Here is a 16,826-nt window from a genome sequence, read left to right on the forward strand (position 1 = left end):
TTAAAATGACTTTAAACTCGTATCGCTACAAACAAATTAAAGTAAGAAATAATATTTCTTTACCAGATTATAGCAAACGCAATATATTCATTTATTTTACATCCAAAGTTATTGTTAGATTTTTATTGATAGTAGGCTTACATTGAAACATTAATTATTAGCCGAAATCTATCTTTTTCTTTTGATTACGATATTCTTATAACGTCTGTGACCACACGTTACAATTCTTGGCGGCAAACCAACGTACGTGGGGATATACGATTTGAACTCAAAAATTCAAATAAAAGCACGAATGTTTGAGTTGTACCTGTAGGGCTAGCACGGGCAGGAGACAAAAATTATATCCCCCGATGATATCCCCTCACAGGGGATATAATCGGGGGATAATGTGTCCAACTGCTAAAGCACGGGAAAAGGGAATATGAGAAATTCAACTAGGTTAATAATACACAAATATCATGTGTATATTAATTCCACTTGTGATACAGCTGTGGGAGAAGATAAATTTTGATTCTTTCTCTGGGGATATAATTGTCTCCTGCCCATGCTAGCCGTGCTGTAAGGTAAGTGAGTAATATCAGTGACTTTTTGAATAATTGCCAAACAATTTATATTTTGAATTTACTTTACACCATTAATTTCACATTACAATATAATATATTTGACAATATAATAAAATAGATTTACCTTGGTCGATTATTGAGTTAGAATATGGACAATCCGATATAGTTATTAATTACTATTTAATAAAAGTTATCTCTTAATTAATTTAATAATTTTATTTCTTCATTATAACTAAAAGATTTACAAGACTTTAAGTACTATTCTTATCTAAAACGTACCGGTCTATGCAATCTAGATAAGCCGAAGTAATCTGAACTTTGCACATAAGATCGTGCTTTAAGTTATTTTCAGTGGGTAGAAGAACAACATTATAAAACAAAGACGTTTAATTTATGTGTTCTGTAGCTTTTCCTTTTTTTTTTCTTAAGCACGTTTGGAAATTAATACTTTCTTATTGCAAATAACTTTAAAAGTCATACTCGTAAGAAAATTTCAAAAAACTTCTTTACGAGAAATATAGCCAACATAATAATTCAATTTATTTGAGATCCAAAGTAATTTGATCTCTATTTTAATAGGAACATGAAATATAATTTTCATTATGTAATTTCAACATTTAAGTATGCTGAAAATTTTATCCAAGTTCAGTTTGGTATAACCTCTAAAATGTTAATGATATCTTCCCTTAAATATACACTTAAATAATTAATAGGTTAGTTAACTTAACTACTTTAGTTTTTATTTACATATATAGTATTATTTTGGCCATTAAATTATATAAGAGCTAGTTGATAGAGTTGAATATAGAGAGGAAAATCTACTAGGATCTAAGCTAGGGTTAGAAGGTTTATAATAATACACACAAAGGTTTCGTGTTGCGTGAAGTAAAGTTTAAATGTTCTCAGATGCCGTTTAAAATCTTCGTTAAAGGCACACTGCGGGATCGGGAGTACTTGTGAATTATAATAATGGCTGTCGATCGTTTGGTCACAAAAACTGAATTAAACTATTAACAAAAAATACTTATATGGAATATTGCTCACTAAGAAAAATAGAAATAAACCCAGTACCAGGTACTTTTATCTGTCGATTTGACAAAACTCGCTGGGATGCCCGCACAAACGTCAATACTATTGACAATATTGCCTTATTGGAGAATTGAGGTAAAAAATATTGTCAATATTTATATTGAGAAATTTAACGCTTGCTAAAATTTGATCGCAACAGTCAATGTAATACAGACCAACGTATATTAATTTGGTATCTTCTTCAAAATTATTTATAGCACAATATGCAAAACCGGACGCGATAGCCAATAACAGATAAGAATTATGTTTCGCGCGTAAATTTGGTGCAATATGATTGGCTAAATGATTTACTACGCCTTCTTAAAATAAAATGTTCGTAACTACATCGTTATACCATTTTTATTTTAACAAATTGAAATAGGCGACATTTTAGATAAGTTGAGGAACATTTTAGAGTCACACTACACAAAACCTCTTATGAATTATTATGCAAATATGTAGTTAATAAGTACATGTAATAGTTAGGACGAATTTGACAGGGCTAAATTATATTAGGTCGTAGTTTAGGCATAGTTAACTAAATAAATTAATTAAAACACGGTGGTCATTAGATGATCGCATCATATCAGTCTTCGATCAGCTTTATTAAGTGATTTGATGCAAAATTTTGGTTCTTTGCCATTGACGATCTTAAATCACACAACGATTTATTGGTGTGTGACAATTCGAATTGCAGAGTGGACCTACACTTCCGCCAAATAGGGATGTTTTCCTTATTGTTAAACTTATTCATCTTGTAAATCAAGATCAATTAATCAATGATCAATTAATCAATGGTATATTTTTGAAATATACCATTGATTAATTCAAACACTGATCAATTAATCAATGGTATATTTTTGAAATACCTTTCATATGTTATGCATATTTATGCACATATACTTTTTATCCAAGTCAAGGTCCGTTCCACCTTCAAATGGTATGCATTATTAATTTAGCATAACATACAGGTGTTTTACATACACGTTCTCTCCAAACACTAACTGAACTGGTGCTAAATTGATCGTCTAATGGCCACATAATAATAATTATATTCATAGAACGCGCTACAATTTAATCGCACAACTAAAAATGGGCACATAGAATAGAAAATAAACCAATGAGAAATAGATAATTAAATATTAGATACTTAATAAAATTTATCAAGAGTGAGCACAGTGACAATATTTAGAATATTTTTAAAGATTTTTAAAGTAGCACCACACGACTAGATTTATTTAAAGGCAATTATTAGTAAAAGCTATAATTTATTTATTAGATATGAAGAGAAAGATATAGGGATGCTAGAGCTCTTCTACTGGATACATCGAAAAGGTTAAAGATCCTAGTGACACTGCACACCACTTCCGCTAACGTTAATTTAACCTACTTTATAGATACATAAGGACATGATTAAGAATCGTAACATTTTAGGAATCAGAACATTCCAAAGCGGTTTTATGCAGCGATTCAGGTGCGATAGAATTGCTGAAAGACCGCGATAATAGTCACAATGTGGCTTGGCAAATACTTTTACCCACATGCTTCTGCAGCGTTACTGTCGCGATACAGACGCGATGCAATATCGACACAGTCGTTTTCTTTACACCACATTGACCTATAGTCCCAGATTTCCTCCCACACAATATCGCACGAAACAGTCGTGCATTTGCATGTGATCGATAAATTGCAGAAGCGATGCTGCACGGGATTGTTTCACACTGAATCAATTCGCGCGTTGGGAATGCGATTAATGTTTCAAAGTAGCGAGCAATCGCTCTACAAAATCACTGCACAAAGTCGCCATGTCGAATGTCGACCTCTCTTAAGATTTAAGTTAATTTGTATTGTGTCTCAAATAATAATCAAATTGGTTTTACATTGGCTCCGAAAAACCAAAAAGACCGTGGTCTTCAGCACTTAAAGTCGCAACGTCACGTGCTTTAAGTAAAATGAAAAGAAGTGTAAGATTTGCCCGCTTAATTAATCGAGAGGGTTGTTATAAAGTATCAAAACATTACCGTTAGAGTAAAAGTTCTTACCCAACCTTGTATTAAAGTTTACGTTCGGCAATACATGTATTGTAAGACCGAGAACTTATGCCCACGATTATACGAAGAAAAGTAGCTTTCTTTGGCCACCTACAAAGAGGAGACCAGTTTTCTTTCCCAAGACTTGTATTAGAAGGTAAAATTGTTTGGAAGAGATGTCCAGGACGTCAGAGACGCAAATCTTTAGACGATAGAAAGGGGTGGACCGAACTCAGTTACCTAGTTCCAAACCAATCGTCAGTTAGTTGGAAGGCTTTTCGATTGTTGACCGCAAAACTTCAATTTAAAGAAGATGGCATCCGATGATGATGATGATGAATACTACACTCAAAGCTTTCAACGGAACATTTGGTTAATTAAGGTCATGTTATAGAAACATACGACTTTATAAGGTCCGTTTGCTTGGAATTTTCAGAGTTGAAAAATAACTATAAAAGCTTAAAAATCTTCCAAAGTATGCCTTTCTCACAGCGAAATCTTTTCCAATCCTCCCATGTAAAGACGGTCGAAGTAACGTGTATTAGTTCCGGTTATGTTGAAGGCTGAAGACAGCGAAATAATCTACCGATTCAATAAAAATACTCCGGTCAGTTCCGGAATGAAAAGCCGAAGCAACAATAGTGAGAAAACTCGGTCAAATTTTTAACGTATACTTACTGAGAGGGGTATGGGATTTACGTAAGTGAAATGGATGCAAAAAATTAAACTTCGTTAAAAAAACAATTTAATGTACGTGCTCATACATTTGAACATGCTGGTATATGTATCATATATTAACAACATTTATTTTTACAGTAAAATTAAGGATACTAAAATTGACTGAATTATTTATTACCTTCATAAATAAAAAAAAAAAAATAGTTACCGTTGTTGTTAAAAATAAATGAAGTTAAAAAAATATTAGTCTTTTTAGTTTTTGAGTTATGGATCCCCAATTATCACATTAATACCCAATCTAAGGGTCTGCACAGTAAAATGAATCTTATTTACATGACCACAGCATTCTTATTTGAGGCACGAATTAAATAGACGACTTTTAATAAAGTAAGACATCCAATTAAACCTAACTTAAATGTAAATACAACACCAAAAAAAATTATAGTTGGTCCAGCCAAACTCGTAGTCCACAAATCACCAGTAGCCTTAGTATAAGATTTACTTGGTCGCTCGAGCATTCGTTTTCCCGCATCAAACTCGATATCGTAAAAGTAAAATGGATCTAAATTTGTAAGTTTTAGAGTCGCAAATCGTGCAATTATATTTTTAGTTTTACAAATTTTCTGTCAAAATTAGAATCGTAGGCAAATTTGAGCTTTAAAAAGACGGAAATAAGGACTCCTCAACTGCTCAGCAAGTCTTGTACTAAGTACAGTAGTGAATGGAACTGTGAAAAAACTGTAGTTTTACGTAGTACTTACACATTAGTTATAGTCAAACGTCTTGGACTCCTTGGCCTATTCAAATTGGCCATTGACCCCCTCACGTGAACTTGTACGTGCTGCGTGTCTACTGCTGAATGAAGGCTCGCAGCTCTAGAAGTCCTTGGAGAGGGAGCGCAAACTCTAAGGTCCACAGCACTATGGAGGCTCGCGGCTCTTGAGGATCTGGTGGTGTGGGTGACGTGGTCCGACGGGGTTAGGGCTGGAAGGTCGGCTGCAGAGCGCGAACGGCGAGGAGGACTTTCCGGTATGAGTGCCATGCCTCCCATACTACCGACGAAGACTGAGTTCTAAATAGCAAAGGCATTTGATTAACATCATCACCGTCATATCAAATAATGGACGCTCACTGTACGACATAGTTCACGTAGGTAGGTTTTTTAATTCAATCATAGGTTATGATGGCTAACATGGTTAAGTGTTTAGGTGCCATCTATCTATATATATAAAAGAGAAAGTGTGTGGGTATGTTCCGTATAGGCTCCGAAACGGCTGGACCGATTTCAATGAAACTTTCAGGGAATCTCCGGATTGACCTGGCGAGTAATCCCGTAAATTTTGGTGACGATCGGAATGCTCCTATTTTTGAACTGTCAAACTGTCAAATACAGCTTTTATTTACTATGACGATATTCAATTGTTGGGTGTACATGGGTGTAGATAATGATCTGAACCCGCTCGAGAAGAGAATAGAAGAGAATGAATACGGAGAGAAATAAATGATTTAATATATTATGAGACTTAAATTAAAAATATAATGATGTAAGTTTACTGTTTAAATAAAATAAAGCAAAATGTAGCCCGGCGAAGTTCATATAATTTGATGTAAAGAGACGATTTTTGCATGGATGCCATAGTTACTACTGCATAGATGTCTCTCGTGTGTTTATTTAATGTGAAAACATATATAGATAGCTCACGAACAAACGTGAATTCATTGTTAGGGTTTCTGGATGTGTAAAAACAATTGATAAACATAGAGAAAATATAACAGATAGACTTAAGTTTTTTTTACAAATATAACATTAACAGGTTGATTTTATACAATTATCTTGAAATAGTTGAAACAATTAAATACATTTCTACAAAAAAATAAACTACATATTAGATAGACTACACCTGCATATGTGCCAGATCTTTCTTTAATTGTTTAGCATGTGTTTATTAGATATTTATATTTGATTCACAGTCAATGTACATGACTTGAAGTTGTGTACGAGACTCAGACGATGCAAAGATACCTCACGGTGTCTTAGTCGTTATCAATAGATTAAAACCGCTGGAGAGATAGGCAGAGGCAGTACTTACTATATCAAGTGATAACAGGACGATAAAAGCTTTACATAGAATGTTCTAGAGAAAAATTACGGACTTCTAGAGAGGTCCATAATAATAATCATATCAAACAATAATGATTTAAACAATATATATATAACAAGTGCTATTCAGACTGTATAAACTGCACTTCAGATTTTGAAATTTGTGAATGACTAAATTCGCCAAGTGAATAGCCCACCAACCTGAACTTGAGCAGCGTGGTGGGTCTATGCTCTAAAACCGTCTCTCCTATGATATCTTGTGGCTAGCAGTTTAAAGTAAATTAGTTGTGGATGATGATAATGAAATAAATAAAAGTTATGTAAGTTAGTTAAAGGAAATAAAAATTTGCATACATTAGTTCAAAAAATACCTGTCGCGGTCGATGCGCGAGATATCCATATGGCTGATAGGATGAAAACGACACACCACAGTCGTATGACACGCAGCCTCGCGAGAGAGACGCTCGATGCTGTACATGAAAAATGTTTTTAACAGTGTGACTATCATAACTATATACAAGGTCAAGTCAGACATGGACCCTTAAAATGCCGCGACATTTTAAGGCTGCTTTAGAAAGAAAGAAAGAAAGAAGAAAGAAAAATTTATTTTTTACATTAAAAAAGAAATTAAGACAATAGCTTTTCCAACAACAACACATTTGAACAAGGGTGCCTGCGTGTGTTTATTCTTTTTTTTTTTTATCGGTTTAATCGTAACAAAATGTTATATATGTATACAAATCTTTTATTATTACTTTTATTTATTATTACACATTTTTTTTTTTTTTTTTTAATTATATAATACTTTTAAATTATATTATTTTATAGCATATCCATAGTTTTTAAGCGTCGCTCTGTCAGTGCCTACCGTCCAAACGTCACGTCTGGCTTCACGGAAGATCAGCGCTGTGTCTTTAACAGGCACTGCAAACATGCTGAGTGAAGACCATTTCATCACACCGTTCCTATAATTGTTGTGTAGACTATTAAGTTGTATTTTAATTCAGGTGCTTGTATATCCAGATAAAGTTTTCTTTCTTTCTTTCATAACTCCTTCTCACTATGGGAGATCCGTGCCCTGAAGTCGGCCGGCAATGGTTTATAAATAAGTATAAATTTATAAATATACTACGAAAATACACACACCGTCATCTAGCCCCAAAGTAAGGTCGCTGCAAACTGCGCCAATCGGCCGTCAAATTGTGTTATCCTGTTAAGGGAATTTTCAGTACCAGCCCGGTGTTGGGATTTTTTTTGTTTACTCCACTACATGTTAGCCCTTGACTGCAATCTCGCCTGGTGGTAAGTGATGATGCAGTCTAAGATGATACCGGTAGTATGGGGGTATAACTTATTAGTTATACCCCATACTACGTATATAACCTATAACGCAACGGAGAACACTAAATCGCTTAGCGGCACGTCTTTGTCGTTAGGATGGTACCGAGCCACGGCCAAAGCTTCCTACCACACCAGACCAGAGCATATTCAGAAATTATAAATTCCCGAATTGCCTCTGACGGGAAATGGTTATTAAACCCGGAACCTCCTACTCAAATTCAACGTTGCGCTAGGGAGATTGTCAAAAAGTTGGCGGTTTGAACCCCCGTCACTCCAAGAGCACGTTAATCCGTCAGTCCCGGTTATTATTATTTACTTGTGATAAGTCTCACCTATGACAGAGGAGGTCTGGCCCAGCAGTGGGACGTTAATAGGCTGCGGATGATGATGGGACTATCATGAAAACGAAGTGGTGATAACTTAGTTAGTGGGTGATGCCCGTTTTCACTAGCGACGAACAAGGTAATGCCTATATAAGTGACGCCTAATCTAAGAAGATTCTCAGGCGTACATCAACCGTTCACCAATAGTTATCACCTAAGAGTTGGTGAAACGTTTTTGAAGTTATACTTCTTTTGGCGCGTTATGGAAATAAGATGCGAGTAAATTTTTACAATGCGCGCGCACACCGTCACAAAACACCGACACCCTGAAGTTAGCTTAGTTGACATTGTACACTTTCAATTGTCAAAGTCTGCGGGCTAATTCTTGTGATTTCATTAATTCAATTTATTGAATTTTAATGTTGAGTGAATCTTGGTTGTCCAATAATGTGGCTTTTGCTATTCTAATTTTAATTAATTCAGGCGATGCCTAGGTTTATTCAAAAAGGGGAATAAGGCCCGGGGGTTTTCCTTTCGGAGGCGACCGAGTTAAACCGCATGCACCTATAACTCGGAGCTGTGCGTTTTAAGCATTTCAATATTGCTTCTTATCTTATATCTTTAAACGAGCAATTCTTGTATATATATAATTGGAATCTCGGCTCCAAGGATTTTCATGAAATTTGGCATACAGGGGGTTTCGGGGGCGATAAATCGATCTAGCTAGGATTCATTTTTAGATATTGTCATTTTATTTGTGTTTTCCGGTAATAACCGATTTGGTGCAACGAAGTTGCACGGGTCAGCTAGTATTAATTATATGTGGATGTTTTCTTTCAACTGTGAAGGAAAACATCCACATATATATCCTTCATGTAGTGGGCCGGTAGTGCGTTGATAATGATGACTATTATATTTATATCCAAAAACTCAAGTTTAATTTCGAATTAAACTACAAGGTCAAAGGCAAGGTAAAATGTATGGCGGCCGTAGCCCATAGCACACTATAATAATTGAGCCTACCCAGTAGTTCAAAGCATTAAAATTCATATCAGTGAATATTTATAATAAACTTCACTCATCAAAGTAAAACCATGTCTCGTTCAATTATGGAACTTATTATTAACGACCATTTTACAATATATTTTGGAACATTCCCCCTAGGACTATCGGACCTAGGGGTTTTGAGGTTCAAAATAATTGCAGTTTACTTTATCGGTGATAAGAAATTAAAGGACTAGTTTCTGTGTTTATGAATATGGAAGCACCTGATCAAATTCAATTTCTAGAATGTTTCTTTCTGCTCCATAAAACGGCATAAATTGATTGATCAGATTTTACCATCGCACCGCGCCGCTTACACTTGATGTGGGATGCTTCTAACACACAAAATTATTAATTTTATTTTCATAATTTAGTTTTGTTTATTATTTTTAATTACTTATGAATAGAATAAAACTTAGAAGAAATTGGACGGATTAAAGATTAAAGATTGGGTTGTAAGATGACAAAAGTCACCGTGTATGCCATATGCATTTGTTAGCACAGCCCCTACAGTTTATGATTGTTCTATAATTAAATATATACGTGTGTATGTCACTGAACTCCTCCTAGATGGCTGGACCGATTTTTTTTGGTATACGTTTGGATGGTTTAGATTCACAAATGAGCTCGATAGATAGCGCTGGGGTCCGCTAGTATTATTATATATTTAATGTATGTCAAATACATTAAAGAAGACTCAATATTCAATATTTCGGCTAGAATGAAATTTGTGTTAACAAAAGGAGTTTTAGTAAATAACTTTAACCGCCATTGTTGGCTTCTCTTTTGTTTGCCGGTCAACTGAGGCGTAAGCAAATCTGAACCACATAATCAAAGCAACAAAACTGCTGACTTTATTGATTGTCGCTGATTCTATGTCAGGCTTTATGCAAGTTTCTTAGTCTGTCCAAATAAGGGAAACATAAGTAATATTTTAGCCCAATAACTACAGGGATATTTTAGTTAGCTTAAAACTAAACGATACAATGTGCGCACCGATGTGAGGACGACATTAGCATGGGGCAGAAGCTGCCAGTTTGTTACATCCGTATGTGTATGTATGTGTAGTGGCGTGCACAGATTTTCGACCAGGGTATGCATAAAGCAGGAAAGTGGCAAATAATAACAAAATTGCCCTAAAATAAAATTATTTGGGTAGGCAGTGCTTTAGTGCATGAATGAAGTGCACGGCACTGCGTATGACGTCATCCCACGCAATAGTTAGGAGAAAGCAAAGCTCGCTAGATGTTACACATGAAATATGTCCCAACAAAAATAACCTATCGATTCTGCACAGCACGTTACAGTTTTATAAATGTCGCATAAACCCTGCTTTACGCGGATGCATATATTTTGGTGATAATGAGGTTAGGGTTTAAGTAATTAAAATATCACGTGCTTCAACGGTGAAGTTAGGGAGTGCTCTACAACATGTTCTCAAATGTGTGTGGAGTCCATGAATATTTTTGCAATAAAAACACTTTATTCTTTTGTTTGGCTAGTTATTTAATCATAAATCGTTATTATTTAGTAATATTTACAAAAAATATAAGCAGTCCATAACTTACGGATTCTAAAAGTTATGGTGGAATTACAGTGGGTTTACCCGTAAAGATTCCTTGATGATCCTTTGGCTAGGCTTAAAAAAATTATGTAAATATATACGCCAGTTAGTTAAAAAGATAGATTTAGTTCTACTTTTAATACAACAACACTTTTGGAAAGCTCTCAGAATACCTGAGGATGGGCTATGGTGAAGATCTTCCTCCGAGCGGGTGATCGTGCTCGGGGACCGAGGTCCTAACATTTATATTTGAAAGTTGTATATATAGTCAATTTTTGTAAACACTTCGCTAGCGCGATGCAGGATTTTTGTTGCGCCATCTAGTTCGGTAATGTGGAGACCGCTACAGTTTTTAAGCGGAATTACGACGTTTCTTTAAAACAACGACACTTTTGGTGAAAAATTTCAAAGTATAAAGGACTTTTTTATCTTTATAATACAGTCAGTAGGTACACAAAAGAGAAATTCTATCCTCAATTAGTGAAACATGTCATTATCGTTAGGAACTCATTACATTCCGTCTGACCAATGCCGGGTTTGTAATTTGTTTGATATTAATTGTCTATTAAAGGTCTTTCAAAGCCATTTTTTGATAATATCGTAAATAATCGTACCCAATAATCTTTGATTCCAAAACAAACAATATATGGATCATTAGATCAACAAATAGCTAAAATAAATAAGCCTAAATTATTGGGCTATAACTGGTTTTGATTCTTGTCTTTTCTAGTCAGTCACCCTTATGTGTATCTTTTCTGATAGTCTACCTCTTATCAACCCATTAACGGCCCACTACAGGGCAAGGATCTCCTCTCAAAGCTAGCACAGGCACGAGACAAAAATTGTATCCCCCGATTATATACCCTGGCAAGGAATATTATTAAAGTATCCACCTGCTGAAGCACGGGAACACGGAATAGGAGAAGTTTACCCCTGTTTTATTTATCTACCTTTTATTCTTTTTAAAATCTAAACAATGCTTAAAAATAAAATAAAAAATACTATTAAAAATTTATAAAAAAAAAAAAAAACATCCACCCTTCGCTTTTTTTTATGTGTTCCTTCCTATTTTCCTCCGACATGACGGTCGGAGACTGTTCTAGGTCGGTACTTACAATTTCACTCAGTTATTGTATTGGCTCTGTTTTGTGTATTTTATTAGACATTGAGGTGCAGATTTGTCATTCGGTGTACATTCTTATCTAGCACGCTGATTATTTATACGTATCATCAAATTACGTACATATTAGTCTTACTTATTTTATAGTGCTTACCTACAAGCTAATAATATTTAACCATTATATATTTTTTTTCTTCTTTTACAGTTTATTTTAGTTTTTTCTTTTTTTTTTTTTTTTTTTAAGTTATTATTCTGATCAGTATTTTTTTTTTTGGTCTTTTTTTTTTTTCCTCGATGATATCTTTCAAAGATATACCATATATAACAAAATTTTATTTTCTAAGTACTCATACATATTATGACTTATTCCAATATTTACCCGTTCATGTTTATAGTTAAGTACCGTTAAGTACCACCCTTCGCTGGCGGGTTTTTTGAATGCTCACAATACGCGCCGTTTCAAGGACTACTGCCTTCTGTATCCGACCCTTGATCCATCAACCAAGCGAAAGCTTCTTAAGATGTTGGTCGAAGCTTTTCGCGAGAAGACCATTGACTGAAACGACGATCGGAACAATAACGGTCGACTGAACATTCCACATGGCGAACATTACCTATATTATTTCCAACTGTTGTTGTTGTTGTTCCAACTCCGAGAATTGAAAGAGCTGTGTGAAAAGATAATTTTTTATCCTTTCGCCGGGGATATAATTGTCTCCTGCCCATGCTAGCCGTGATGCTAACGTACGCATGGAATAGGAGAAGTTTTCCCCCGTTTATTAATACACATATATTATTTAGATATTATTTCCACTTGTGCGCCAGTGCCCTGAGAGTTGATAAAGCTGTGGGAGAAGATGCATTTATATCCTGGGGAGTTAATTGTCTCTTGCCCATGCTGGCCGTGCTGAATGAAGAAAGGTTTAGGTCGTGTAGGATTAGGTTTCACATTGGCCAGGTGCGGATTGGTAGACTTCAAACGCGTTTGAAAACGCAATTGGGAACTCTCAGGCATGCAAGTTTCCACACGATGTTTTAAAACCGTTAAAGCAAGTGATATTTAATCGTTCAAAAACACACCTAAATGTAGAAAAGTTATAGAGAAGCGTGCCAGGGTTTGAGCTCATCCTCCCCGAAAGCTCAACCGTCTTAACCACAAAGATATCACCGCTTTCAGATAGCAATATGGCATTACCTCCAAATGTAGGTAAAAACACTCAAATGTATTGATAGAATTATTCCATAAAGTTCGTGCGATTATTGCCAGATTTCAATGATAATTAATCTATGGCACGAATAGGCTTTAGTACTCTTATAATGCGGCATGAATACATTCCCAGACTATTTGTTATATTTTGGCGGTTCGAGGAAGAGAGAGAGAGTAAAAGATGGAACACGTCATCACAGAATTTATTTAAAAAGTAAAAAGGTCAGAGGTCGTGGGTGAAGGGGGCCCGTCTATTAAATTACTTCCCAATTCTGTAGTGGGCGAGTTCTGCCCTGACTTGTAGCCAATATTGCACGATGATTTTTTTGGTAAATAAAAAAAGTTCATTAAAAGCTCTTTCAAAACGATAATTAAATTATGTGCTATGTATTTTTATAGTGATATTTGACAAGTAGATGGTATGGTATACAATAATGTAGATTTAAGGATATAATTATGTCAGTAATGTAAGAGATGTGAGAATAAAAAGGCTTTTTATTTATTTCTTATTCATTATTGAACGATGCATAAGTATATATCATAAGAAATTGTGTAGTAGAAATGTTAAATCAAAAGTAATATATTTATTATTCCATAAGAACGTGTGTAACTTAAAATGTTTATTTATGGCAACCATATTGAAGATAAAATACCGACACGTGCATATTACCTACAGCAAAGCGACAGGAGTCACTTGATTTTACTGTGGCATGTTATGTTAGGGCTGTATCGGATTTCTTTCATTAAAAACTATTGCAGTGGTTTACTCAAAAACTATTAGGATTTTGGTGTCACAGGTAAGTTTCAGAGACAGTACATAATAATCCTCTAAAGACTGTAAAGTATCATTTCGTTTTCATTTACACGTTGTATAATGAACACGGTTTCATTTGCCATAATCCGCTCAATCCCCAAATCTACATGCTACGTACCCCATGCACTTGATCTCCCATGTCATCTTTATAAACTCATTACCGAACCCACTACGGAGCACGTACGCTACGGTCTCCTGTCAGAAGTGCTTATAGTTTTTGACTAGGGTAGGCACAAAATGGTAGAATTCTTTTACTATAAGAGTTATATCAATGAGGATAGACAGTGCTTTAGCGCATCTATGAAGTGCACGCCACTGCTCTCAGAATGAGTAGGTCTTAAGCGGTAGTCCACCACGCTGGCAAAGTGCAGATTGGTAAACTTAACACACCTTTGCGAACCTTATGAACTCAGGTGTGCAGGTTTCCTCACGAAGTTCTCCTTCACCGTTGAATCAAGCAACAATTTCCTAGAAAAGTTAGAGGTGCGTTCCCGTGATTGAATTTACCCCCTAGCCTATCACCGCTTTTTCTTGCCCACTTTTTATCCTTAAATAGTATATATTTAAGATGAGATAGGTAAGAAGTTAACTTACGTGTGGAGGCACTGATACTGAATTCTCCGCAAGAGCACAACTTTGTCGGTGCTGCTGTTGAAACTTTGGCTGATATGGTTCGAGCATCCTATGGAAACAAGTTATTACGTACACATGAAAATATTATAAAAAGCTGCAAAATTTCATAGTTATTGTTGTCATAAACTGACCGGCCCACTGAGACCTCTTTCAACATTGGAGAGAGGTATTAGTATATACCATTATAATAGAGCTTCGATACTAATAAGTGATTGATGCATAACCTCCTTGGCTTTATAAGGATGGCGATTTTGTACTCATAAATATATATTTAGAAAGTTATCTCTTGGAAGTTTGGTTAGTTCTAGTTGTTAATACTTATTACACGTTTTCATCGGTAGGGTTACTAGCCATCTCACAAGACCCGACTAAATCCAGATATCATGAATTTCTAAATTACCACAGCTTCGTATTGAACCCGGGACATTTAAAACACAGGGTTTAAAGCCAGGGTAGACAAAGATACATGACAGGTAGAAAAAGTAAGTGAGATATGTCTCGAAATTAAAGCAATTGATAAAAAATGAGAAAGCAGAAATCTACGTACAGCTTATAGACGCACCTGATCTTGCCCCAACGGTTGAAAAACAAAGCTATCGCGGCAACCCACAGTAGTAGCACGAACGCCACTATCAGTGCCTCCTCAGCGCGTACCACAACTCCGCTGCCATCTGTCAGCCAAAAAAAAACAAACATTAATATCAAAACTGGACCCCAAAAAACCTATAACTAAACTAATTACTGTACAAGTCATGCCCGCGTGAAATGGTGCCTAGAATACTGGCTACATTTCAAACAGCCAGGCTGATCCTTTGCGCAAGAAATACACTCCATGGCTCCAGGTCAGGGCAAACGGAACAAATAATAACTCCCTTAGAAACGTAATTTACATTGTATGAAATTAGTTCATCACAAAAAATTCGGTGTAAAGAATAATAACTAACTTATGTCCGTTTTCACTAATGACGAACAAGGTGCCTTAGCAAGTATGACGGCCAATTGGCGCAGTGGGCATCTACCCTGCTTTCTTAATCCAAGGCCGTGGGTTCGATTCCCACAACTGGAAAATGTTTGTGTGACGAACAGGAATGTTTTACAGTGCCTAGAAACTGAAAAACATTATTTATATGTATTTTATAAGTATTTATGTATATTATTTATCATTCTTTCATTCAAAAAATATTAATCAGTCATCTTAACACCCATAACACAAGCTACGACTTTAGGGCTAGCTGGCGATGTGTGTATTGTCGTAGTATATATTTAGTATATCCCTATCCCTATCCCTTCCCTATCCTTATCCCTATCCCTATCCCTATCCCTATCCCTACTGATATTATAAATGTGAATGTAAGTTTCTTTCTAAACCGATCATCACGAAACATTGTACACTTATACCTGAAGGTATTAAAAGTAATATAGGATGCTTTTTATCCCGGATTTATTAAGCTCATTTCTTTTGGGAGAGGAGACGAAAGTGTTTGACGATTTTACACCATAACGCGGTCAAATGATAACCGATTTAAATAATTACTTTTGTACTTTAGAGGTTATAATATCTGTTTAATTATGCCCAAATTTCGTGTAGATCTAATGAATGTGATTGGAGATAGAGGACAGAACTCCTCAGCAGACGGCAGCAAACCCGTCATTTAAGGCTTAGCTATCCTAAATAAATAAAGTGCTGCCACATTTATGAAGCCCTCAGTGCTAGGACTAATTTAAAGTTGTCAGAAATGTTCTTCGTTAACTTTAGTATATGAATCAACTAATAATGCGATTTCGATTCTTTTCTCAATTGAATGCCACATGTCTTTTGAAAAACGAACACAAACGCAGACGAAGTCGCGGGCAACAGCTAGTTAAAATATAAAGTAAATACAAAATAATTAAGTACCATTTTTTTTACCTAATCTAAGAAGATTAACATTTTTTTAATTTCACTAGACAACTCATATAACTTAACTTGTCTATGGTTCTTGCCAAAAGGTGTAGTTTTTTGTGTTTGTGTTATCATATCTTTCATTTTTCGTATGGTTATTAAAAAAAACAATATTTTTATTTTTTTATCTGTCAAGTGTCAGTTTACGAGTGCCCTAAACATTACGGTCCGCCGAATCGTGTCGTAACTTTAGACGGCGCCTAACCTTATCACATAAGAGTTCGTGAAAGGTTTATTTTCTCTAGCGATCACCTAAATCCCTAGGCATCCGGTTAAGGCGATTCCTAGAATTAGTGAAAACGGACATGTCATTTTTTTTTTTTTTTTTAAATAAATATACTACGACAATACACACACCGCCACCTAGTCCCAAAGTAAGCGTAGCTTGTGTTATGGGT

At 35.3% G+C, this 16,826-nt stretch overlaps 1 protein-coding gene across 1 annotated transcript; it reads right to left on the reverse strand.

The window, feature by feature from the left end:
* Positions 1 to 5,096: 5,096 nt before the first annotated feature.
* Positions 5,097 to 14,535, reverse strand: LOC120629044. The gene is made up of 3 exons (XM_039897783.1): positions 14,448 to 14,535; positions 6,812 to 6,910; positions 5,097 to 5,411 (listed from the first exon to the last, which is right to left on the reverse strand). The coding sequence occupies exons 1-3, from the start codon at positions 14,532 to 14,534 to the stop codon at positions 5,097 to 5,099; spliced, it is 501 nt and encodes a 166-aa protein (XP_039753717.1). The 5' UTR covers position 14,535.
* Between the last annotated feature and the right edge of the window lie 2,291 nt (positions 14,536 to 16,826).

Source organism: Pararge aegeria, chromosome 13 (assembly GCF_905163445.1).
Source record: "Pararge aegeria chromosome 13, ilParAegt1.1, whole genome shotgun sequence".
NCBI classification, from domain to species: domain Eukaryota; kingdom Metazoa; phylum Arthropoda; class Insecta; order Lepidoptera; family Nymphalidae; genus Pararge; species Pararge aegeria.

Bases quoted from the DNA above. Each gene is read 5' to 3' on its own strand.
- LOC120629044 (XM_039897783.1), bottom strand. From the start codon at position 14,534: ATGCTCGAACCATATCAGCCAAAGTTTCAACAGCAGCACCGACAAAGT. The intron at 6,911-14,447 runs GTAAGTTAACTT...TTTCATGTACAG, and splicing joins CAGTATCAGTGCCTCCACAC to CATCGAGCGTCTCTCTCGCG. The intron at 5,412-6,811 runs GTATTTTTTGAA...TTTGCTATTTAG, and splicing joins TCGCGCATCGACCGCGACAG to AACTCAGTCTTCGTCGGTAG.